At 38.0% G+C, this 26210-nt stretch overlaps 3 protein-coding genes across 4 annotated transcripts; 1 reads left to right on the top strand and 2 right to left on the bottom strand.

Moving 5' to 3' along the window:
- Nucleotides 1-964: 964 nt before the first annotated feature.
- Nucleotides 965-7226, bottom strand: LOC109044808 (galactosylgalactosylxylosylprotein 3-beta-glucuronosyltransferase 3-like). The gene is made up of 5 exons (XM_042759859.1): nt 6726-7226; nt 6483-6639; nt 5101-5455; nt 3673-3963; nt 965-1966 (listed from the first exon to the last, which is right to left on the bottom strand). The coding sequence occupies exons 1-5, from the start codon at nt 6811-6813 to the stop codon at nt 1868-1870; spliced, it is 990 nt and encodes a 329-aa protein (XP_042615793.1). The 5' UTR covers nt 6814-7226; the 3' UTR covers nt 965-1867.
- Nucleotides 7227-7953: 727 nt separating this feature from the next.
- LOC109093058 (N-alpha-acetyltransferase 40-like) lies at nt 7954-14151 on the bottom strand. Its single transcript, XM_042759858.1, has 8 exons — nt 13784-14151; nt 12043-12138; nt 11866-11919; nt 11645-11739; nt 11066-11224; nt 9411-9494; nt 9227-9304; nt 7954-9033 (listed from the first exon to the last, which is right to left on the bottom strand). The coding sequence occupies exons 1-8, from the start codon at nt 13787-13789 to the stop codon at nt 8889-8891; spliced, it is 717 nt and encodes a 238-aa protein (XP_042615792.1). The 5' UTR covers nt 13790-14151; the 3' UTR covers nt 7954-8888.
- A 2605-nt stretch (nt 14152-16756) lies between these two features.
- Nucleotides 16757-25910, top strand: LOC109092617 (REST corepressor 2-like). Of its 2 annotated transcripts, none has more exons than XM_042759857.1 (13): nt 16757-16893; nt 19849-19971; nt 20272-20328; nt 20594-20674; nt 21515-21567; nt 21660-21821; nt 22179-22303; nt 22384-22450; nt 22654-22893; nt 23049-23126; nt 23421-23478; nt 24273-24490; nt 24640-25910. In XM_042759857.1, the coding sequence occupies exons 2-13, from the start codon at nt 19851-19853 to the stop codon at nt 24988-24990; spliced, it is 1611 nt and encodes a 536-aa protein (XP_042615791.1). In that variant the 5' UTR covers nt 16757-16893; nt 19849-19850; the 3' UTR covers nt 24991-25910. The 2 variants fall into 2 exon arrangements, with proteins under 2 accessions (XP_042615791.1, XP_042615790.1); XM_042759856.1 differs by lacking the exon at nt 16757-16893 and adding an exon at nt 17368-18231 and having other exon boundaries at nt 24640-25907.
- Nucleotides 25911-26210: the final 300 nt, after the last annotated feature.

Genomic DNA, 26210 nt, shown 5'->3' with positions numbered 1-26210 from the left:
TGTCTGTTCAGGATAGCTCCAAATTAGACCTGCATGCCATGCAGAAATACCTGAGAAAAATGAATTAATGCTTTTTAAAATTCTGTTTCGATGCCAGAATTCGAATTGAATTTTAACTGCAGTAGCAAACGGATTGCAGAACTGAAAATGTAATTTTACATATATGAAAGTAGACTTAATAGTTAAAACAAACTTTGAATGTTGGCTTGACAAAGCCTTGTTTGTAAATTCTGAAAGATTTTAAGTTTTGTCTATATGCCTTATGGATATATACTCTTCATGTCATTCCAAATGAGTGCAACAGTGCCTGTCCACATTTTTTCCCATATAGGGATTTTAAAAAGTTTATTTTTTAAGTTTTAAGTTCAGCTACGTGATGAATCGCAGCCTTACAAATTTATCTGAAGCAAAAAGTATTGAAAATCATCCCAAAAAAATAAATAAATAAAAACAATGGCACAAAACTGAGTACTTAACAGCTTTAATAATGGAAAAATGGAGAGATATTTTGGCAGAGAAATATATTTGGCAGACATTTTTATCCAAAGCAACTTGCATTGAATTCAAATCAATTCTTGCTTCCCCTGGGAATTTTAATACTTGGCATTGCTAGCACCATGTTCTAAAGTTTGAGCTACAGGAAGATGTTGGTTATTTACAAAATGTACATATAATACACAAATATTTAAGTAGTTTGAAATCATAGGCAGACTGACTCTATTATGTAGGCAATATTAGCATGTTGCGATTCTCTGACTGGTTGAGATTTCTTTGCAGAATCATGGGTAATGTATTTTTTTACCAGTAATTCCACCGTATATATATATATACTGCTGATGGCTTCATTGAAAGCATATAAAAACTTCAAGACTAACAACCTCATCTGTCTTTAGTAGTTTACAAGTTATTGTTCAAAATCTAATTTTCTGACTTTTGCACTTTGCATAAACAACTTCTGAGTTGTTGCCACTTCACCTTAACTTGAACTGGCACAGAGCCAACTCTTCCTGCTTGATATCTCTACATCCTTATGTTCTTAACATTTGGATTCAGTAAAACATGTAGATTTCTAAAGCAATAAAATAGAAAACTTTCCCAGCACAAACTGTGATAAAACCGAACTTGTCCGCTACGTTCTTGTGCTTTCTACATTTCTACATCACCACCAGTATGATGATGTGCAAAAGAATTCTATAAGTAACATAATCTGTACTTTACACTCTGTCACCTGAAGCTTTACCAGTGCCACGTACACAACATGCCACTGGATTACAGATAAGCACACCATTGAGATTCAACAAAGATTGTTATTGGCATAAATAGAAACCATATCTGACCTATTTAAAATCCTCCGTTTATCAGTGAAGGAAAAAAACAAATTGTCTTAGACTTTATGTGAAGACATAAGACAAGTACACCAGACTGAAGGACAGCATAGACATAATGAGTTATAAATATATATTCCAAGCAATCCTCACCCTATACACCCTATACGTTTCTAATCTATATATACATATAAATATATATCTATAAATACATCTTACTGATTGAAACAATATCTAAAATTCTCTTTAAATACTGTTCAAGTGTACCAATGATAAGGATGGTTTATGGAATGCATGATGATTTATAGAAATCCATTTTCTTTTAGGCTGCAGGTTCCTTTACTTCTGTCTCTTGCAATTTTTATCCCTGCATTCATCCTTTCCTTTCCTCATGTCTTTGGTGTGTGGCCCAGAAATCACACTTTCAGAGTGTCTTTTGTACATTAAAATTTTGCCTCATGCCATATAAATGAGAGAATCTTTTTGGCCAGTGGAAGTGTGGATGTTTGGTGAAGTTCAGGCATGTTCTGAGGAGGTGGTGCTCACACCTCCACATCCGGATCTGAACCCAACCCTTGCTTCTGCAAAGCGTCTTCCCTTTTCATCTTTGGCTTCTCAGTTCGGGTGTGCCACACCAGCACCTGAGCAAGAGGAAGATCATTGCGATAGTGAATAAAGGAATAAATGACCCAAAGAAAGGTCATCGTTTACTCACCCTCATGTCATTCCAAAAAAGGTTAGGCAAAATTAAGAATTTAACAAGTGGCTTCCTTTCAGTTCATGAAGTGGAATTTAAAATGAATTGTCCACACAGGAATTTGAAATGGAATTTACTGAATAACAGTTCAGAGAAATAGGTCATGGCATTCAGAAATCGAATTGGAATTTAAAAAGCATTGTTAATTTGTTTAATGTTAAAGGGTTAGTTCACCCCAAAATGAAAATTCTGTCATTAATTACTCACTCTCATGTCGTTCCAAACCTGTAAGACCTTTGTTAATCTTCGGAACACAAATTAAGATATTTTAGATGAAATCTGAAAGCTATCTGACCCTCCATAGACAGCAACACAACTGAAATGTTCCCAAGTCCAGAAACGTAGTAAATATATCGGTAAAACAGTCCATGTGACATCAGTGGCTCAACTTCAGTTTTGCGATGTTACGAGAATACTTTTTTTCTTCTTCAAAATAACACTCAACCATTCTTCTCCCCCGAGTTACGTCTTCTGCCATTTTAGAGAGTATTACAATGCACACGCACCCATTCCCCTATGCGTAAACCACACTTATTACGCAGATTATATTGATGCACCCGCTTTTCCCCCCAACATAAACAACGCTGATTACATCCAATACGTTCTTGGGTACTCTCCAAAATGGTGGAAGACGTAACTCGTGGGAGAAGAAGGGTTGAGTAAATTGTTACTTTTGTTTTCTTTGCACAAAAAAAAAAAGTATTCTCGTAACATCGCAAAACTGAAGTTGAGCCACTGATGTAACATGGACTGTTTTACTGATATATTTACTACGTTTCTGGACCTGGGAACATTTCAGTTGTGTTGCTGTCTATGGAGGGTCAGATAGCTTTCTGATTTCATCAATATTTTATTTTTTTTTGTTAAGATGATGGAAGTTGTTTTGGTTTTGGATATATTTGTTTGTGTTTAATTAATGACATCATTTTCATTTTGGGGTGAACTAACCCTTTAATGCACACAACCCTGCTTCCAACAAAAGGGGATTTCCTCCTATCTGCCATAGCCATATTGTGAACTAAAACTGTTTAAAAACATTTTTGTTAATTGCAATAAAAAAAAAAACTAATCTAAATAAATACATTAAGTGAAAATTGTAAATGTTGTCATGTCAACTAACGGAAATAAGTTTAAATTGAACTTACTAACTGAATTAAAACTAAAACGGATATAAAAACTAAGACTGAAATAGAAATAAAAATAAATGTAAACTATTTATATATATATTTTTTTTTTAAATAGCAAACTGAACTTACAATTAAACTAGGCCTTTATCATTCTAAATGAACACTAAATATACACAACATGAACATACAAAAAAACATTCTCTGATATTCTTTTGCTTAAATAACAGAAAATAATATGTGGTCAAAATAATATAATGACATTTATGGAGAACCGTTCAATCACAATCTCTGTTGAACAAAAGTATTTCTTGTTCCTGCATGACAATGCAAACAAATGTATATTTATAAGGCTTAATAAACTGAAACCTCACAAAAATATGAGGTTCAAGGTCATGGTGAATTATCTTAATATGCAGAAAAGCTGGTTAATCACCAAACACTAGAAACAGAACAAAGGAGCTACCTTAGTGCACAGGTCTGCTTTGGGTTCAAGTTCGTCCATAGTAACCAGATGCTGAAGGAAGCTACTTTCCAGGAAGCCCATCTGAGCATCACCGTCAAATCGTGCTTGGGGACTGGTCAGTATCAACCTCAGGGACACTGCAAAACCAGCCATGTCGATGGGGAACGGGCGGTTGGGACGCCAGCCAGTGTGGAAACGCACAACCTTCCCATCCTCCACCACGGGCCGCTCAAACTTCATCCCGCCCACCAGACCCACAGGCCACACAGAGACACGATATGTGTACCGCATCTGAGGGTGAAGGGAAGGAGAATGTGAATGGAAAAAAAAGTGTCAGATAATGACATAGAAACATTTCAGTAGACCTTCTGTTCATATGTCCATACACAAAGACTACTCACAGACTCAACACTGATTTGAGAAGGGTTAGTTTGATTACATCTCCAAAAGAGAACATCTGACACATCTGTTACTCTTCAATACACCTGCAGCACAGCTCCACCTGGAGGTTTAACCAGTGAACTCCCATGGAATGACTCAAAATGATCTCATGTTCAGTTTTCACTGCAGTTCTCCAAAACAATGCGTGACGGTTTGCTACAAACTTTAACATCTGTGTAAGTTTAGCATTTAAATCTAGCAAGAAACATTTTATTAGTACCATTTTCTACATATCAGAAAAACAGAATTAGAAAAAATACCAATTTGAGGTATAGAAATTATGTAGTGATAAAACAATTTCAGTTAATTATTAAGTTAATAAATTTTTTCAAAAAATTACATTGTAAAGGAAATCATTTGTAGAAACAGCTTTCACAGATACAGATTTTTCTAATTTTAGTCATCAAACCAAAACAATTAAGCCTTTTGAGCAAGAAAATTATGAGAAACGTGAATTCATTCACCTGTGTCCAAACATCTGACTAATACACAAGCATTCAAAAGTTTGGGAAAGTTTTAAAGAAATTAATACTATTATTCAGCAAGTATGCATCAGATAAATAAAAAGTGACAGTAATACTGTTACAAAAGTTTAATATTTCAAATAAATGCTGTTCTTTTGAACTTTATATTCAGCAAAGAATCCTGAAAAAATGGTTTACACAAAAATACCAGACAGCACAACTGGTTTCAACACTGATAATAATAAGAAATCAGTATATTAGAATCATTCCTGAAGGATCATGGGACACTGAAGACTTGAATAATAGCTGCTGAAAACATCAAAGGAATAAATTACATTTTAAAATATATTCACAATTTCACAACCAATAAAACAATATTTCACAATATTACTGTATTTTTGATCAATTAAATGCAGCCTTGTTGAGCAAGAGACTCTTTTTTTTCAGAAACATTAAAAAAAAAAATCTTACCAGCACTAAACATTTGAATGGTAGAGTATATTTAACCACTAAAACACCTTACCTCTTCAAAAAGCTGCAGGCTGTATGTATTGTCATCATCAGCAAAGTACACCACAGCCTCCTCAAGGGCAGCCGCTTCCTTTCCCTCAGCAGCAGCTCCCATCTCCCTGAGCCAGCGCAGACCCTCGTTCCTCTGCTCAGCACCCCGGGGCTTCAGCCAGCTGGGATCACCCTCCTGCAGCTTCCTGTCTTTGGGGGTCAGCTTGTGTAGATGGGTGTAGGTCAAGCCAGATGCAGCCAGGAAATCTGTGACGAGCAGAGTCGGCTGAGGAGAGTCCTCCACCACGATCCAGTGCAGCTGAGGAACATGGAGGAACGTGTGGGACAACCGAGTGAGCTCAGCCTTCTGCACCAGTCTGGAGAGAGGATGAAGAGGGAGAAAGAGCGGGATTAAACTTCATACAGTCTGGGGTGACTATTTTTTATTCTTATTTTGCTTTTTGCACAAAAAAGCAATGAGATGCAGGGCAGTGGAACAGAAAACCCCAAGACTTACATGCATTTTTTTTTTTTTTTTAAGTTTAACTTCTTTTTACTAGAGCTCCACCTTCTATAGAACAGCATGTCATGTGCAAGACACTGCAAAAGACACAAGACTCAAAGTCTGTCTAATACATGTTTGCATTAAAAAAAAACTATGGAAAAGCTAATTTCCAGCACATGACATGCAGATAAAATATATTTATATAAACACATATAATTAAAAATTGTTCCCACATTGTAATTAAAGCGTGGCCATGCACATCTCAAACATCCTGAAACAACATACAGAACTACCACATTTTGCTATAAGTTTGATTGCATAATTGCTGTTAATAATGTTAATCGTCTGTTTGTTTACGTCTTTAATTGATTTTTCCAAACATTTCTGCCGTATGCACATAAACTGACTGATAAGCTACAACTAAATATTGTAGAAACTTAATTTTCTGTAAAGTTGCTTTGCAATGATTTGTATCGTAAAAAGCGCTATACAAATAAACTTGAACTGAATTGAATTGAAAAAAACATGTTTGTCTAGCACATGCTTACAACAATGCAGAAGCGGCACAGTGAAATGCAAAAGTGTGTTTGCTTTGTTATAAACACACACCTGCACACTAAAGAGACATGAGCAGACAGATCATATTAATGAGTACGTTGCAAATAATCAGTTCAAAAAGATTGTTTAATGTCATGGCGTAATTACATCATCACATAGTTCCTGACATCCCAACGTGCGTATGTTTTAACACATTCCAATAAATTATTCTCATGTAGGCACAGATTGCTATTTAGTACCTAAATCATTAACACTATTCAATTGCTGCCTCGCAAGCAGTTATATTTTCTTCAGCAAAACATTCCTGCACTACTGCAATCCTGCAAAAGCTGTGGACATACCTTGCATATGTGGGTGTTATCACATAGATCTTGGGCACATCAGTCTTCTTAGACAGCTCTGTTTTGATGTGCTCCTGCAGCTTCTGCAGCTCTCCTCTCAGCTGAGAGATCTGCTGATCTTTAGACATGTCATGACCTCTGCAGTCACAGCGCTGGCCTGCACACAACAATCAGTGTCCTGCTCAAAAATGAACGATTCAAGGCTGAATGAACAAGGTAATGATGACAGTGATTCCGGTCTACCCAGCTGCATCAGCGCATAGATGAGTCCCAGCAGAGACACCGTGAAGTACAGGACAAACAAAGTCTTCAGCTTCAGTCTCATCCTCATGGTGACCTGCTGATGCTGAAATCAACACTGATGGAGCACGAGGAACCCGCGTATATGTGAATGCATCCTAACAACCACGACTACAGCTTGGTGAGGAAAAATGAGAGATGATTCTGCAGATTTCCAAATACTGCCAGTGCATCCAGTGGCAATTAGATCAGATATCTGGATTTTAATTAGTTCAGTTGCTGTATATATATATGAATGTCCGGTTACAATAGAATTTAACTAATGCATTTGAAAGTATTACACGCAATGATGTGTATGAATTTAAAGCTGAGGTGAATAGATCCTTTCCGGTCGCTTCATAGTGTATTGCAGATAACGCTATGCGCATCTGTGCAAACTAGTGAAGCGCACTATGTACAGCCTACAGCTACCCCATTCATCCACTGCGCACTACCAACAACTTCCGCTTTCAATGTGTGTAACACAGTCAGTGATCTCCATCCAGAAGCATGGAAATAAACCATAGTTCCGCCATCTAACTTTTGGATCACGAAGACATTTGAACCCTATAGCTGTCACTACAAAGAAATACCTTAAAAAACCACCAGATTCTTCCACTTTTTGTTGCATTCTAACATTTTATGAAAACACACCCAACTTGTATATACTAATTATTAAATGCCATTATAGAGTTTAAAAGACATCTCTGAAGTTGCTCATTTAATTTAATGAGAAAATACTTTTCATTTATTCCTGTTAGCTTCATATGTGCATTTCTGGCAGAGTATGGAAAAAAGTACTGTTGCTGTCTATCTATGCTAGAGCTAAATTAATTTAAAAAGAAAGGAATACTTTTATTTAGCAAGGATGCATTAAACTGACCAATATATAATATACATATATATTAAAACTTTTTTTGTTTTTTTTTTGTAAAAAATATCCCAGCTGATATCCCTTAACTACTGCTTAAAATAAAAAGCATCCTCCTTATACCGATGTTTCACTTCTGCCCTCCCTTCAATGTGTAGTTCAAAGGACTCAAACAAAGAAGCCATTCTTAAAAAGACTGAGGGTGGGGATTTGACTTTTTTGTGTGCTTTTGATCTACCAGTTATTGGAAAAGCTAGATTGCTAAGAATGTTTTATGAAAGATTAATTTGAAACGATGTTAAAACCACTGAAATCGTTAAGTCAAACAAGATTCCTTTATTTGTTGCATACAAATCAAACACACAAAGCTGGAATGACCTTTTGTTTCAGTTCAACAAGAGAGCACAAGACAGCAACACTCATCTCTCAAACCGTTTTAAGTTTTGTATCTCATTTTCCCAATGTCTTTGAAGGCAAATAAAATGTACATGGCAAACGGATTATATACAAAGAGGAAAAAAATGGAAATATACAGTAATGACATGATAAAAGAAAGTGATGATAAAAAAAATAAAATGAAAGTATATTTCTACACTAAGGGTCCACCATAACTAACATGCCAACCCTTGTATCAAATCAAACAATCAACACAATTCTCATCCACCAGTTCCCGAATACAGCTGTTATAAAACATTGTTACAAGTTGAATGACCTGAGACAGTCTAGGTTCAGTGATTACTAATTATAAACAGTACAGATCGTCGTATTCTGTTTCTTTAAGTGATAAGCAAACGACAGATTTAGTTAAAATACATTTACCCTGAAAAGTGGCATAGAGTGGAATGGCTGTAATAACCACCGTCACCTGCATTCACTCACTATGGTGATAAAACATCTGATGAGTGAATTTCTGGAGGAAAACAAAACACGCAGGCTCTTTTTGCATCTGGACAGAATGCAAAGACAAAGTTGACCCTCACCATGCTGATACCTGAGGTGAGAAAGTGGCTCACAGTGGCCTTTACTGCCATATCTGTCATTCAAACCTTTATGAGACTGAAAACGTCACTTACTATGTGAAATGGTGAATGAGCTTTTTGAGTTTAAAAACCAAGAGCAAGCATAGAGGGTGTTTCATGGCTGATTATGGGCAGGAGAGACTGTTTTAAGGGCTTTCTAAGAGGGGGTCGCGGGTGATGGAGTAGGGTAGGGAATGAGGATGAGGAAGCTCTGAAACAACAGAGGAAGGCTCGCTCTTAATGGCAGCAGCCTCCACAGTGGCCGCCCCCATGCGCATGTCCCGAGGCCTCGCCGTACTTTGTTCTCCGGCTCAGAATCTCATAGGAGCCGTCTTCTCCACAGCAACCAGACAGACTGGGTGATGTTTCGTCAATCTCGAACCTGAAAGGTAGAGGACGGCCATCGGTGAAGTCATATTTTAACACTGAATAAGCATAGAAAACACTTGTTGCTATGGCAACTGCGATTGTCCAGTGTTTTGACGATTATAGAGGCCTGTACATAAATCTATTCAGATGAGCAGGAATTTCATACAAGTGTTGAATGTGTATGAGTCCAGAACGATGGGACTTACTGTAAAGCGTCCCTAAAGAACTGGTAAGCACCGTGATTGTGTTTAAATACTGTCAGCATGACCTTTTTCATTTGTGTGCTGAGGAAAGACACAAGGATGAAAAAAAAAAAAAGAATGATTCATGAGTTTTGGCAAACATGCTACAAAGGAATACATTCTTTGAGTGCTGGGTTTGTTGGGGTACCTGTTGGCGATAAGCTGAAGGATTTGGATGAGAAATTTCCCCAGGCCTTTCCGTCTGACTTTACTCTCCAGCTGAACTTCATAACTGTGGAGACATTATTAGAATCAGTCAGATACAAACAGCAATCTCTTGAGGTCATGTGTCTGATATCACTCAGAGAATCAGTGAAGTCACATACTGCAAAAATAACACACGAGACCGATGCCTTCTCACATACACAATGCATGCAATGAAGGAAGACAGACATGCACAATATCACAATTCTGGCAGATATTAATAAGCCAATAGTTTTCACATTAAGGACAATAAATGATAAATTCTATACAATACTACCTAAAATGTAAAAACCTTGAAAACACCATTTTAAATAATACATGTTAATTTAGGAGTTATAACATTACAATATACATTATGAAAAATTGATATTCATTTTGAGATTTTGTAAAAATTTTATAAAATAGTTTTTATAGACTAAGGCCCCATTTACACTGCATGGTTCAAGTGACCCGATTCCGATTTTTTCCTCTCATGTGGCACAGATCGGATATGACCGGTGAACGTGTAAGCAGGAAAAAAAAACGCATGGATTCCGATTTTCTCAGATCGGATTCAGGCCTCATTCATATGTGGTAATAAATCGGATATGAATCGGATACGTGCATTTGCGTGTGCCATGTAAGCAGACAAATCGGATATTCCCCAGTAAATGCGAGTCGTACGTCATTAAAAAAGTGACATCAACTCAGGTGGATACCACCAACTGAGATCACATGACTTATTATAGGCGTGATAGAGGATGAAGGATACACACAGTGGAGCAATGCGGAGGTTTCATGTCTTTTAAGTCTTTGGGGCGAAGAGACAGTGCAGGCAAAAATGCAGGGTTGTTACAGAAATAAATGAGTTTGAAGACATTTCACGAGATATGGGGAGGCACGGTTTAAGCGCTTTTTTTTTTCTCCGCCGTACGAGACCATTGTTTTGCTGAGTTTTTTTTTTGTTGACGTTTCAATATATTATGGAAAGCAAAACACTGTATAATTTTATTTGCATCTGCATCCATTGTATTTCGTGCTGTTTTACTTCCTTTTCCGAGTCAGAACGTCTACGTTTGGTAGTTTCAGCAGTGTATAGTGTAAATGCAAAAATCAGATACGGGTCACTTTTAAAAGATGATGTAAGCGGGTCGTCAAAAAAAATCGGATATAGTCAGAAAATCGGATTTGGGCATCAAGACCTGCAGTGTAAATGCAGCCTAAATGTGTGTTAGATGATCCCCAAGTTGAAAAAAAAAAAAAAAAATTGGCAAAATGAGCATGAACAATTGAATGTCCAATATCAATTAATTTAAAAAAATTATTCTAATATCAGTCGGTAACCAATATGGTACTTTTCTTTCTTTTAAACGCCATACCAGCTTCTAAGGCTATATTCATGGCGAGAATAAAGTGCAATCAATCAAAGGAAGACTAGAAAAGATGTTTAACATTTATTTCCTCTAGAAATCTTAGGACCATGTTCGGATTCAATATGGTACTGAAACATTGTATATTCCTGAAAAATAAATAGATTTTTAATAATCCCCAAAGAGAAATTTATATCAGTCCTATGTGTTAAATTATAATTAAAGCAGCTTAAAAAAATATACCATTTACCAATATAAAACCTCTTCTCCACACTCCACATCAAATCGAAAGTGGGAAAATGCTACAGGTGTGGAGTCAGCGTCACGGGCCAGGAGATACCACGCTCTCTCATCCTTCATCTCCTCCCTTTTCTCTCTCTCCTTCCATCCCCACTCACTCTGTTCATATCTGCCAAGACATAATGCAACAACAAAAAAATGTACTTTGTTATAAACTGCACCAATTGAAAGTCTAGAAAGATTTCAGACATTTCTCACGGAACTATATTTCTTAAAGAGTAAAATGACCAGCTGTACAAAAGTCCTTCGGTTTTAAAGAAACAGTTGACCCAAAATGAAAATTCCATTTCATTTTTCAATTTTCATTTTTTGGTGAACTATCCCTTTAAATGTTAAGTAGCACTAACTGACTTCCATCTGAATGTCCATTTAATACAAAATCTAACATGCATCCCTTAAGAATCGCTGCAGGAAAAATTAAGACGCCACTAAAACACCAAACATTGACAAATAAAGTATAATAAATGTTTAAGGCAGTAACAATATGGGATGTTGGATTACCCCACATGTTGACTTGCTCAATACCTACAGCGTCTGCATGTTGGCTCTAGTCAACTCATAGGCCCACTCCACTGTATCTGGACTCAATGCAGATACCCGTTTACATTCAATCTCCAGGTTTAGTTGTGACAGATTCAGACATTCACAATATTAGTACTGATATTAAAAAAAAAATGAATGAAATGATCTGCCCACCAGTTTACAGGCAGCATATGACATCCATCAAAGGGGAAACGTAAGGATAGCGTACCCATTTCTGTCATACTTTTTGAACACTGGCAAGGCAGACAGAGGATCTTCAAGCTGTAAAAAGCCATGGGACACATTGTGTTAATATTTCTCTACTGCAAAAACAAACACTGCAATTTTAAGACAAGTGCACATATTTTGAAAAAGTTTCTTTCAGATGTTCTCAATAAAGCACACCTTATTGGCTGCATCCACCCTAGCACACACCGCATCCATAGCTGCCCGTTCTTCGAGTCTTCGCTGCTTTTTCTCCTTTGCTCTGTTTGATTTTCTCTGAAAGGTAATAGAAAGACATTGTCAAATACCATTTCCAGATACAGACTGAAGAAAATGGGCTGAAACATTTATACTTTATATTACAACTTTAAGTCCTACTCTGGGAAAGAGAGCAGGGTGGTCGGTATTCTAAAATGAACTGAATCAAATGAATCGAACCAACGCTGAACTACACTGAGCTGAAAAATGACTCTACCATCTTCTGTAGAGCTGCTCTGAAGATGAAATGGAAGTTATTTCATAACTGATGAATTTTACAACATTGACAAAGCTGCTTTGAAAATCTGTAATACATAAACTATATTAAAAAAATGTGTATTGACTGAAAATCTGAGATATAGAAAACCTGGGTTATCCTTTTATCCTGAAGTTTTAGGATTTTTGGAAAACTTAAAAATACATAGTCATGAAAAAAGATCATTAATCAATCAAGCAGAAAATGATTTGGAACATCTCAACTTCAAATCAGAAATTTAACTTATTCAAATTAGCATGCTATTTTTTTTTTTTTTGATTAAATTAAAAGAATGTAAAATAAAAGCATTTTCATTAGTATGGACCCCATTTTAAAAATGCTTTCATTGAATCAAATCAAATGAGACATAGCACACAAAATTGTGGAATTAAACACTTATTTTACGATATTATTTAAGAGCGAATATTTACTAAATATTACCAAATACTGTCCAACTAATCATCAGTATATACACATCCATTACAAGCAAACAATAATGTTGCCTTCAAAACATTTCACAAACAAATGTATGATTGCATTTGTTTGTGTGCATGCATGTGACTGCATGAGGTAGAGCCACATTTGTGGACACTTTAAGAAAAGGTATTTATGTAAATCCGAGAAATTAAAGCCTGTTTTTTTTTAGATTTGTATTGTGTATCACGAATAATAACACACCAGGAGCAATTATCTAGCTGAAGGCACCAAAAAAACAAAGCTGGTCTTTATCTCCAGGTATTTTAATGGCAAGAGAAGCAGGAAGCAGGTGCAGAGAACACAAAGCACGTGGAGCAGGACAGGTTTCAGGAGGCTTGACGGCGGCGGGCTCTGTCTGTATGTGCATGAAGTTCACTAATGCCAGACACAGCTAATCAATCCAACTCGGCAATGCTCTGTCGTGATGAGGTTTGATCTCGCGGTGTCTGCTGGCATCGTGCTAGTTAAAAGCATGTAAGAGGGGCTCAAATAAACGGTTTGCACATTATAACGTTACTCCTATCCGACCAGCTCGTCGACAATACAGGCTGTCTGACGAAAACAGCAACAGTTTGCAGTGTTAAATGTACAAGTGTTATTGTGTGTAGTGTTGAAGTAATGGCGCAGTCGACGAGGCACCTGAAATAAACCAGAAAGCGTTTGAGTTGGTCATTTGTGTGCTCAGATGGACACTACAAGAATCCATTCGGGACATGAGCGTCTTTAATTAAAGTAACGTTACCAAATTCTCACCACCATCCCCTTTCGTTATTCATGAGTTCCGCGTTTACCTCCACCACACAAACACACACACTCTTTCCGGGGAGAATGATTTGCTTCCATCAGTCTTTGTTCAAACTGCCGCACGCATTTATCAAAGCCCAAATAAGAGCAAAGCTAACAACACACAGCATGGACAGACAAACTCACCCCCATTGTGCAGATTTTACACGACCACCTCGACGCGACTACTGCACTCTGAAACGCTTTAAAGAAGTTAGAGATCTGAAGAAGAGATGTGGTCTGTGGTAAAGAATGTTAAAATGCTAACGAGCGAGCTAGTCTGCAGTAACACGAGAGCTCGTGGCTTCGTAGCTTCGAAAACAATCATCTATAAAGCAGCTAGCGACTTCTGTTCGCTCGTGTTTTTTCCTGCCAGGTTCGCGCCAAGAAGCGGGGACGAAATTTCCGCGCTCTACTCTCCCTTTCTTTATCTCCTTCTCCTTCTCCTTTCCTCCCTCCCTCTCTTCACTCTTTCTTTCCCTCTCAGCAGCATTGGGCCGCTGAGTCTCGGGGAAATGACGACATAGGGTTAGGGTTAAAGGTCACGCTCTCTCCGCACGCTTCCTCACGTTGAGGATACTTTGTAACATCAGAATATTGTTTATAGAAATAAATCATTATTTTATGAGAGACGCTATTTAAATGGTATATATTTTGTTAATCAGTTGATAGATGACAATGCTCAGATTTATTCTTTTTCAGAATTTTCCGGGAAATTTGATTTTGGAGCTTCGCGCCGTATTTAATGGCATTCCTAGTGGTATAAAAACTCATTTGAAAGGAGAGCAAACTTTTAATCCTATTATTTCTTTATATAACAACTCTATCTCGGTAGAAGGGATCTTAAATGTTGAGGACAAGTTTAATAAATGCTTTGTTCGAAAACATATCAACAGAAAATCTATGCCAGTGTATTCTTTTAAACGGATGGCATTGTAAAATGTTAACTGGAATGTTGTTTGGTCTTTTCCACACAGATATTTACAAACAAAATAAAAGAAGTTACAATTAAAATATTACATAGATGCTACCCTTGTAATAGTGTACTTAATAAGTATATGCAAAATATTGAAAAAAAAAAACCTTTCTGTGATATAGAGGAGACAAGTGTAGATCTTTTTTGAGAATTTGATTGTGTTTTAAAAACGAGTTATGTACCTATCTCAGAAAAAAAAAACAGAATATGTATTAACACTTGTGATATTATTTTCTTTTATTTTAACTCTAATTCCTGTATTCAATATACTGATAATCTTTTAATTATACATGGCAATTTTTTTATTCACAAATGTACATTTTTGGGTAAGAACCCAATACTGTCAATTTTTCTGGTTTATTATAGTTCTTACGTTTTGTCTTTGATGGGCATAAAAAAACAAAAAATCATTCAAAAATCAAAAATTGCTTTCAGTGTTTAACCTTGTATAACCCCCGCTCATGTTATTTTATTTATGTTTTAGTATATTTACTTATTTTACTTTCTTCCTTGTATTATTCTTGAGATATTTTTTCCTCCAGTGTTCTTGATATGTGTAGTTATGTACTGGTTATAAAAAGTATTTTGGCATTAATAATAATAATAATTTGTGACCTAGAGCCATTAAGATAAATTTGTGTAAATGAAAAGTAATTGATACTAAATGCAGTTTTCTTTGTGCAGTGTTTCTGGTTTCCTTTTGCAACCTGAATTTCTAACATTATTTGAAAAATTGGGGGTTAAAGGATACTGTCCAAATAAAGTTTAATTAATTTATTAAAATACGATGTAATTAAAAATAAAATTTAATTTTAATTTAAGTTTAATACTGTGCATACATATTACATGAAAAAGTTGTGTGTGCATTTTTTGTGTGTATTATGTGCAAAGGACATCAGTACAACAGTGCAACATGAAATGAAACATTGGCTTTAGTGTAATTTCGTTTTTTAATGAGGCATGAGGCATTTGTGAAATTTATGAAATTAATAAGCATTTAGTGTTTATTGATTGTTTTTTTATGGGCAGAGTTTTCAAAGCATTAAGCCTGAGGTCACAACTATACACTGTGATTCTAATCTATAATTATGCGTAACTTAATTCTAACAAATGGAATCGTAAAGAACAAATAGAATTGTTTAAAAAAAACAGATGTTCATATTAATAAGTCCAAATTATGTGCACAATTTTGGCAAGGTACAAATTGAGCCCACCCGGAACATGACAAAATGCTTTGTATAATATTTTTATGTTAATATTGAATTACTTCAATCTTCTTTAAATTCATTTTAATGGAGATTTATGTTTAGGTGAATGAGCACTTTTAAATGCTCGAGGGAATTAAATATTTATCAGAGGCCTACAATGGCCCTGTCCTGCAGTACCTCTTTTGTCCACGAGGAAGCACTAGTTGACAATACAGGACAGCGACTTAAGTTGCTACTGTGTAAGGACAGCTACTGCGTGTCACCACCATAGACTTTATAAAAACAGGTCTCCACATTGGATAATGATCGCATGCTTTGAGCTGCATCGCGTGCGCATCTAAACGCCAGTGGTACTTAATTGCAGTACGTCGAAATTTGAACCTCACATCTAGAATGGTTTTGACAGAATCCCCCACAGCTTCTGACCCTTATAAAGAAGGCACACAGCCATTACTTAAAGGGTCTATCCATGTGTTGAATGCAACGAACGCTGCATATCCTTGACCACGCCCCTCCCGCAGATGGCCCGTCACGAAGCCCCGCCCCAAACCTTTTGTTTTCGGGTAATCTATCCCGCGACGGGGAGAGATGGCATTTTCACGAGGGGAAACAGGGGGGTCAGAGAGTTCACCGCTGTTAAAATCTCCTCTTCCGCTGCACCGCAACCCATACTGAACCTTAATGCACGTTCTTTAACTATGACAGATTGATTATAACAGTTACAGTTTTCATAAATAAACGAAACCTAAAAGGCCATGCAAATCTAGCACGAGAACAATAGGTTGTGCCATCCATGTTAGTGCTGAGAGTTCGTGGAAAACACAGGGAACGAGCCCAACTACACCTTCAGGCCTGTGGCTGCGAGCAGAAATGACTAGTGCTGGAAATCTCTTTCTCTGCCTAGTGTGCATGTGCGGGGGGGTGGTGGGGGGTGCAAGAAGAGGAGGACTAGAGAGAGGGGGAGGGGAGGAAAGAGGAACTCAGAGGTGATGAGGATGGAGGAAGTCTAACAGAGAGGAAGAGGAGAGAGAGAAAGAGGAAAGGAGAGACCATCATAAAGGAACACAACTAAGGTGAGTTAGAGAAAACGGAGATGGCTCTTTTGCACAGTGCTGGGAAAAATGGCATGAAGGAGGGGAGGGAGGAGATGGTTGGAGAGAAGCACATAGATAGACAGAGAGGGGATGGCTGGGAGGGGTCTTGTGCCACAAGTGCTGGTAACGTTATGCCTGTGTCTCTGTTCTTGTCTGCAAGGACCACAGAGAAAGAATATCAACGTGTACGAGTGTTCAAGAGAGGACCTGTCCAGCACTTGGGCCTGCTGGTACATAATGTCAGGAGGGGGTGTTGGAGATCTGTCTGAATCCAGTCTTTAATCCTTTTATGTCCATATTAGAATTGTGTCTTGATATCAAGTTTATTCTCACCTGTAATACCTCCAGGTTATGTTAAATTGATGTAGACTAGAAACCATGGCTGCCTTACACAGTGTGAATGTATTGATTTCTTAAAGACTCAGTCACAGTGTGGTAAAGGAACTATAGCTGAAGCCTAATTCACGATACCCATCATAAAATGCTCATTATTGGGGTAAATAAGCAAGTTCCAGTCTTTTTTCTTTCCTGCATGCATAAGTGAAGGGTCTGGGCAGCCTCAGCACCGCATTGCACAGCTGACGAATCCATCCGCACACACAGCAGGAAGTAGTTCCGTATGATTTAATGTGGGAGCACCGCAGGTAAAGCACAAAGTAATGGATCGCTATCAACTTCATTTTACGAAGAGAGTTGTACGGGATGCTCTGAATACGTATAGATATCTGTTTAAATCTAAATTTAGGCTCAATTAACGCACGGCTTTTAGGAAGGGAGGGGTTCATTTAACGTTTTTTTTTTGTTTATAATGTTGCGCATATGTGAACTGCGAGAGTTAGATTGACTCACATGAGACTTTACACTGTCAGATTTACTTGTTGTGAATTCGACGCCGGTTAAAGGGACTATGTAATTGACATGGAAGTTAGTTGGGGAGAGGCGAACAGCGCGGAAGGTTTCCTCGGTTGTGAGGAGTCGTCAGGTCTCCCCGGCACATACACACGGAGAGGATCCCTATGCGGCCGATGCACTGAACCGGAGAGAATGAGAAACGTGCGAATATCCACAGAAGCTTTAACGTAGTTGTATATCAACAAACGTGCGCAGTGCTGATGTTTCACAACACTTATCTGTCGCTTTATAAGTTTGAATAGGAGAGGAAGCAAGCAAGCCGGGTAGTGAACTGCTATTCGGACGGGTAACTAACGTTAAAAGGCAAATGTTCAGCGACAGCTAGCCATCAACTGGAATAGGGACATAAGCGTGGCTCTACACAAAAGGACTTCGCCTTGAATGAACGTCTGTGCGAGAAGTGAGGTGAGGGGAAAGATGCTTTTTTCCTGTTTCTCTACTTTTTACGTTTGAATGATGAATTATGATTGCCCGAGCACGATCCGTGCGCGTTTAACGTTACTCACAGAAATGTTTAAATGAACAAGGGACGGGTGATTGGATGGTGGTCGGAGGGATGCGACCTCTCGGAGTTTTAGGAGGCGATCGATAGCTGTTTTCAGCTGAAACACTGTTAAGAGTTGATTGGGCACGTTGTTAAGCGAAGGACAGGTCAGTGGCACATATTGAGTGTTTTGGACGCGTCTGGAGCGCACGTTTAATTCACACTGAGCCCGATGGCAACTTCAGTCGTGACGTCACGTGCCCCATTCAACGCTTCATTTTATGACACATAACGAATTTTTTTTTTGTTTACGTATACAGAACAAATATCTAATCTTATTTTAGATTTTGATGAAGCGTTATAAAAATAACCCATTGTGCGGGATTAAAGGGATTAAAATCTTTTGTGTTCATATCTAGATGAGAAACGTTTTATTTTTATGTTTGTGTAGCTGTTTTGTATGTTCAAAATCACAATTCAGGCAGCCTCTTGAGTTATTATTCAAGAAAACAGCGAAATGTAGAGTTTGGTGGTTGGCGATCGAACACAAAGGCAATAGCTCAGGAAATAAAAGCTTTGGTCATTGTTTCTTTTTCTAAAGGATGTATCTGTTGTTCTGGTTTGTGAAGTGATAAAAGTCAGCTCTACTGTTCACTCCCGACATCCTTAGTTTTCTGGAAGCATTTGCGAAACAAAGACTTCTTGTCCACCGAACAGAAGTCTCATTTATTGGCGTTGAAAATAAAAGTTATCTAAATTTGTTACAAATTTAGAAACATTGCACTAATGCGTATATCCCGGGCTTTGTGGTTTGATACCTCGGTGAACTCCATCACCTGCTGCTGAAAACACAACCAAGAGCTTTTAAACCTCCACAACTTCCACTGTCTCTTCAGCCGAACTTCATTTCCATACACACATGTCAACTAAACTTTATTAATAATGCGAATAATGTTGGAAGTTGATTCAGAATACAAAGATTCGTCACTGTACTGTAAATGTGAAAAGATACTTGATGCATCATTTGGGGTTCTCAGACTGAACCCTTTAGAGAACCTCAAAAAATAATATGGGTCAATGAATTAATTTGCATCAGAATGTATTTTGAAAAATGTTTCTCTTGTGTCCATTCAGTGAGTTATTGGGGCTCAATGTTTGCGTTGGACCCCGCTGGCTTTCGTTGTATGGGCAAAAACAGTTGAAACATTCACCAAAAAATGTGTTGTATTCCACAAAAGAAAGATAAACAGATTTGGAATGACATGAAGGTGTGAGCCTGGGAGACTATGAGCCTGTTTGTTCACTACTCACTGCTGTGTGTGTGTGCACTTGGAAGGGTTAAATGCAGAGCAGAAATTCTGAGTATAGGACAGCGTACTTGGCCACACGTTATGCCACTCTTGTCAAATGATAGGCTAACACAGTTTTCATATTTGGATGAACTGTCCCTTTAAGATGTTGAAAACAAAGGTCAGTGCTGGTCCCTTTGAACACCCTCTCTCTCTCTCTCTCTCTCTCTCTATCTCTATCTCTCTTAGCCATGCCATCAGTGATGGAGCGATCGGGGTCTGGTGTGCTGTCCCGAAGCAGGGCCAAAACAGTCACAAACGGGAACAGCCAGCACTCTGAGGAAGAGAGCAGTGACGAGGAACACACACATGGTACGTCTGACACATTCACACACAAACCCCAACTCCAAACCACCATCTGCACCTTCATCCACTTCCATGGTAGCACGGTATTAATCTTAAATTGTTTCATTTAAGTGTAAAATGTTTGATTGTATCAGTGTCTGTATGAGAATGTAGTCATGCATCCCTGTTCTCTTTTCCTCCTCTCCCTCTCTCCACTCACTTTTCTTCCTCTGCCCTCTGTGAGGATGCATTGCCAGTTTCTATCTCTGCCTGCCTGTGTCTTTCCCCTCTCTGACCGTGCTTTTCCCTCTTGCTCTTTTGAAACAGACAGTATGATCCGCGTTGGTGGGGACTACCAGGCACAGATCCCAGAGTTCAAACCAGGTATAGAGAGGGAAGAGTTTTCACAGTCTGCATGAGCATGATAAGATAAAGGGCTGTGTGTAGGTGTTTCTGTGTGTACTCAAGTTTTGGGGATTGGAAGAGAACATTGTTTTAGTCTTTGAGTATATATATAAAATAATAATAAAGAAATGCAGACAAAAACAGCAGAGTCATAGAGAAGTAAAAAAACAACAAGGTTGTGAGATGAGGTATTTGAGAGGCTGCTGTGTTGTGTGACAGACATGTTTCTTCTTTCTGTTGACAGACAGTGCATCCCACTACAGTGAAAGTGACCAGAGGAGTATGCTGGTCTGGTCACCAAATAGCCAAGTGTCCAATGCCATGTGTAAGGAACAATTCTTCACATGTAGAAATGACTAAAAACTCAGACTCAGGCTGTTGATGAGCAGTGCTTAAGCAAAAGAATATAAACTACTTACTTTTAAAAGGAAGCCAGTATAATGATGTGATTATTTTCCTCACAATATTGCAGTATAAAATGTTTTCTAGATGCATATATATATATATATATATATATATATATATATATATATATATATATATATATATATATATATATATATATATATATATATATATATCCTCTGCTGATTTAAAGGCATTGATCTAGAAACTACCTTTAAAGTGTGAATCATTTGTGTTGGTCAATAATCCATTTAAAATGTTGTTAGAAAATTCACATATATAATAATCACAATTTATAATGTGCAAAATTGAAATGATTTTCTTTATTTGAATATGTGCATGTGTGAAACTGAAAGTAGTCCAATTTTGTGGCGTTGTGATATTTTATTAAAGCCACCATACAATATCTGGTAATATAGTTCACGCTTTTCAAGTCTAAAGCAGATTTGATTTTTTTATGTAAGTAGGTAGGTGCATTACATAGCCTATTTAAAGAATCTTATAAATGCATAAAACAATACTGAATAGAATTGTTAATCTGATTGTATCGTGTATCAAATCCAAATCCAGCTGTTTTATTTATATGCATTTGCATTATTTATTTTCTATTATGTTTTTGTGATGCCCTGTAACATATTGAATCATGGTTATTTGTATTCTGTTGTGTGGTAGTTAGTAATACCCATACCTTTGTACACTGTTACCAAATCTGCCATGGTGGATTGTAAAGAAACTGCATTTTCCATTCTCTCACTCTCAGTGGATGAATATATTCTGATGGCCAAAGAGAAGCACGGATACAACATGGAACAGGTACCATTTCACTTAAATATTAGGCAGGAATGGCAAATCCTCTAGATGGAGGCATAGATCACTGATAGAGTCCTTCTGTCTTATATCAACAGGCTCTTGGCATGCTTCTGTGGCACAAGCATGATGTGGAGAAGTCACTGGCTGACCTGGCAAACTTCACTCCCTTTCCTGATGACTGGACAGTGGAAGACAAAGTTCTGTTCGAACAGGCTTTCAGCTTTCATGGCAAGAGCTTCCATCGCATCCAACAGATGGTGAGCGGGAGCGATGGAGGCAGGATGGGTTATATAAGAGTCATCTGGTGCTCTCACATCTGCCTGCAACTACAGAAGAGATGAGATACGGCCCAGTGTAGAATCACACGAGAGTCAGAGAGAGGTCTCACTACTCGTCGACACTTTCAACTGTTGTCTTGCAGTCATCCATTACAACATGGAAATGATTTGAGAATGTTTCAAAGAGCATCTCATGCTTCAGTGGAAGCAAGAACATCTGACCTTTTGTACAAAGAAGTTCAAATGCTCCAAGTCACAAATTTGATACGGGACATCTTGTTCTTTTTTTTTCCTGTATATGCTTAATCTTAACCATGTGTTATTTTACTTTCTCAGCTTCCAGACAAACTGATCTCAAGCCTGGTGAAATACTACTACTCTTGGAAGAAAACCAGAACCCGGACCAGCGTCATGGATCGTCAAGCACGCAAGCTCCTTAGCAAGAGAGAAAAGGATGAAAGGTACAAGGAGAGCAAAAGAGAGAAAGATGGAGAGAAAAGACAATGAATCATAACAAAGTGTGTATTTTTGTTTCTGCCAGTAACGATGAGATGGAGAAAGGAGATCCAGGCAGTGACAGTGATTTTGAGATCAACCGCAAGAAAGAGGTGAGTCTATAACTCCATATTAAACTATTCAATACAGTATTTTAATATTCTACAGTAAGTAGAATGATGACCAGTCACATAAAGGCATCCATTTTCCTTTAAACATGTATATGAATTTTAATCTAAAATCTTAATCTTCAAAAAAAAAAAAAAAAAAAAAGACTGCATGACTGCATTTACATTGCATTTGTGCAACTTTTCAGACAACGAAGCAGAACTCTGGAAATGGAGGAGGGAGTGATAAAGGTTCAAGCAAGTCTGGTCCGACTCGGAAAGAGAACCAGGGTGCGCAGTACCGGCACCACCCTCTTCGGGCTCGCCGCAGGCCTCCTAAAGGCATGCACTTGGAACAGGAGGACATTGTCGCTCTCTCAGCGTCCACTGATTCAGGAGCTGTTAGTCTCAGACAGCTGGACACACAGCTAGTGTCTCTGAAAAGACAGGTAATGTGCAACACAACAAATCACATTGTTTTGGTAGTGTTGTAAATCTGAGAGACTCACAAGTGAATACACAATACAGGGGTTTGTGTGCTACGAAGTATAACTATAAAACAATCACCACTTAGAACATTTTTGTGTCTCTATTTTGTTTTTAGGTCCAAAGTATCAAGCAAACCAACAGTGTTCTCAAGCACAACTTGGATGATGGAATTGAAGGCTTGAGACAACCAGAGGTATGTTTCTACCCGCATTGCTCTGATGTACAACCTACATATATCTCTCTCACTACATTGAAAAACTGGCATGTGAAAATTAAAAAGCAAGGCATATTATTAAATGCCATTAAATGTATCCTGACAGTTTTAATGTATGGGCTCTGTTTCTAAAATACTGATTGCATAATATTTTGAAATGAAAGGTTTATTTTTTCTCTCACAAGAGTTTGCTAAACGTGTAAGTAGATTCTGGGCAAAATGCTATTGTTATTCTACATTATAATTTTTCTCCCTGCACTGCATTTCGTTCAGCCTACCCAAAAAAACAACTCTCGCTGGACGACAGAGGAGCAACTCCTGGCCGTTCAAGGTGAGCTGGATTATCATTCTCTCTAATTCCTGATAATCCATAAAATTCAGAACAAATCTCAAAATGAATATCCATACACATTATAATAGTATGATCCCTAAATACACATGTAGCATTTAAAACCAATGGCTGTAGTTTTGAGAGTTTTCAGTGTTAATACAAAACAGCATAGAACTTTAATATTGGCTAATTATTGGTTATCAGCCAGAGCTGTAATATCATGCATCCCTAGGTAAAGCTTGTATGTGTGTGTATATATATATATATATATATACACTTCTGTAATGCCAGATTTAAGAGCAGAGATCATCTTCCCAAAACTAAAGAACTCAAAAAGATCACTTGTTTACTTGCAAACAAGTTGATAACAGCAAATAGCAGCTAAATTATCCAGCTAACCAATGAGTTACCACGGTAAAATGTATGGTACAACTATTACATGTCCTAAAATGTAGTTTCAAGCAAAATTAGTGGGCGCCTAGTTACCCATTTGCAGCCTTTTATGACCGTGGGAGATTGTTCTAACCTTGCAGTGATTAAAGTCACCATAAATTAGTATTTTTTATGGAATATTGCAGTATTTATGATTAGTTATTTATCTGTGCACAGTTTCTGGCTCGCACTGAGTATATTCAGAGCAATACAAAAGGGAATTTCTATCATATAGCTTGTTTCAAAGCAAGATGTCTTCTAGATACTACAGACTGAATTCATTAGAATATCATTTTGTTTAATTTTAAGCATCGCTGAGTAGTTTTATCATGTAGCCATTTTGTCATCCACATCCTGTCCAGCTGTCAGGCGATATGGTAAAGACTTTGCAGCCATAGCGGACGTGATTGGCAACAAGACGGTGGCGCAGGTCAGCTTATTCTTTGTCAGCTACCGGAGACGCTTCAATCTTGAGGAGGTGCTCAATGAATGGCAGGCAGAACAGGAAGTGGTGCAAGGGAGCAGCGGGAGGATCGTGAACATGGAGCTGAATGGCTCAGCAGGAGCGGAAGATGATGAGGTGAGAGACAATGTGGAAAAAGACTATTTGAATTTGTCGAGGCTTTTGAATAGGACTTGTTCCAGCAGGCAGGACTTTACCTTAGAGATAAAAAAAAAACAGTTTACAACAACCAAGGAACTCTTTTGCATCTTTCTTTGTTATTACAGGTGAAGATGGATGGCATCTCTCCACCTCATTCTGACAGTTCACTGTCCTCTTCTGATGTTCTCAACTCTGCCCAGTCCTCCCCACCCCTCACTCAACCTCCACCCTTACTGCGCCCTGCACCCCCCTCAGCACCCCCTAGCCTGCTGCGCCAGCCTCCCCCGCTACAGACGCGACCTCTACAAACCCGGACGCCCCACAATCACCCTCCCCCTCCACTCATCAGACCTGCAGTGGCATCCTCGCTCCACCAGGGGGCACTGAGGAACTCTCTAAGTTCCTCCTCTGCCTCTGCTGGACAGCTGCCACCCTCACTGGTGGGGCTGAAGGTGGAATCCCCGCAGTCACACTGATCGCCATGTAGTATTTACCCTTTTATAATAGTTTAAAACACCCAAATAGTTATTTAACAGAGAATTTGTTCTCAGATCAGTGTAAAGGGGCAATGTGTAGCAATGCCTCTCAAGAGATAGGGAAAAGAACCCAAGGTGAACTGGAAACAAAGCTGGACATGCACCAAAACACACGTTTAGCAAGTCAGGAAGGATGAAACTATATAGTTTGATCCAAGGAGAATCCATATTCATGCATATAAACCAAAATCTTGCCAAAAAACAAACCCTACTGCCCCACAAACCCATCTGTCCTCAGGTTCTACAGCTTTACCTCGTGAACAGTCTCAAGCACAACAGCTTCCACTGTTGACCTTCCACATGACCTTCTGTCATAGATACTCAGTGGAAGTTGGAAGTTTAACCAAAATTGTGGGGTAAAAACCTTATACACTGGAATTAAAAACTGCCATGACAACATACTCATGTGAGTTCCTTCCACCATCTCTATGGCAACAGCTGCATATCACCTAGTGTGCATGACTACAGGCACTAGTGAGTGTTCTGAAGTGCACTAGGTGTCAGGAAACTGGGAAATTGTATATAGTCACTCTCCCAATGAAGAGCCATGTTGATAGAATCATACTGGGTGAAGCAGTTTTTGTTGTTTGTATAATTAGGTTCTTAAGATATTGTTAGGTAGTGAATTTATGTAGTACTAGTTAATATTGACTAAGCACTAAGTGATGCAAAATACTTGATTTTTTTCATTGCAACTTGGAATACACTATACTTGCTCTTAAAGGCACAAACACAGAGGCATCACTAAAGATGATTCCTGAGGAAGCTTGTGCAAGAGTTCTTGTTTCTTCCAAAATGTTGTATGTATGTGAGAACTGTTTACATGTGAACTGGATTTGCTTGTGACTATTTTTGTTTTAGATTTTTTTTTCAAAATAAAGTGAAAAATTATCAAATTAGTTTGTTGTTATTCTGGATATATTTTACATGCAAAACACTAGACCTACCAGTAGTAATACATTGTTTGAAATATGTCCCAACCAGGAGCCTGTACCATGATGATAGTTAAAGGATTAGAGGATTAGTTTTGTGTTGACAAAACCAAACCAGTGCACTCAGGCTTTGTTGGTATCATGATGACTGATGAATATTTTTCTGTCAACTCTGGTTTGGATCATGAGTTTATGGAGCATGTGCACACAAAATACATGCATATCAGT

The sequence above is a fragment of the Cyprinus carpio genome, chromosome A7 (assembly GCF_018340385.1).
Source record: "Cyprinus carpio isolate SPL01 chromosome A7, ASM1834038v1, whole genome shotgun sequence".
NCBI lineage: Eukaryota > Metazoa > Chordata > Actinopteri > Cypriniformes > Cyprinidae > Cyprinus > Cyprinus carpio.
The sequence above is the reverse complement of the archived record's forward strand: the minus strand, read 5'-3'. Positions and strand labels throughout refer to the sequence as shown.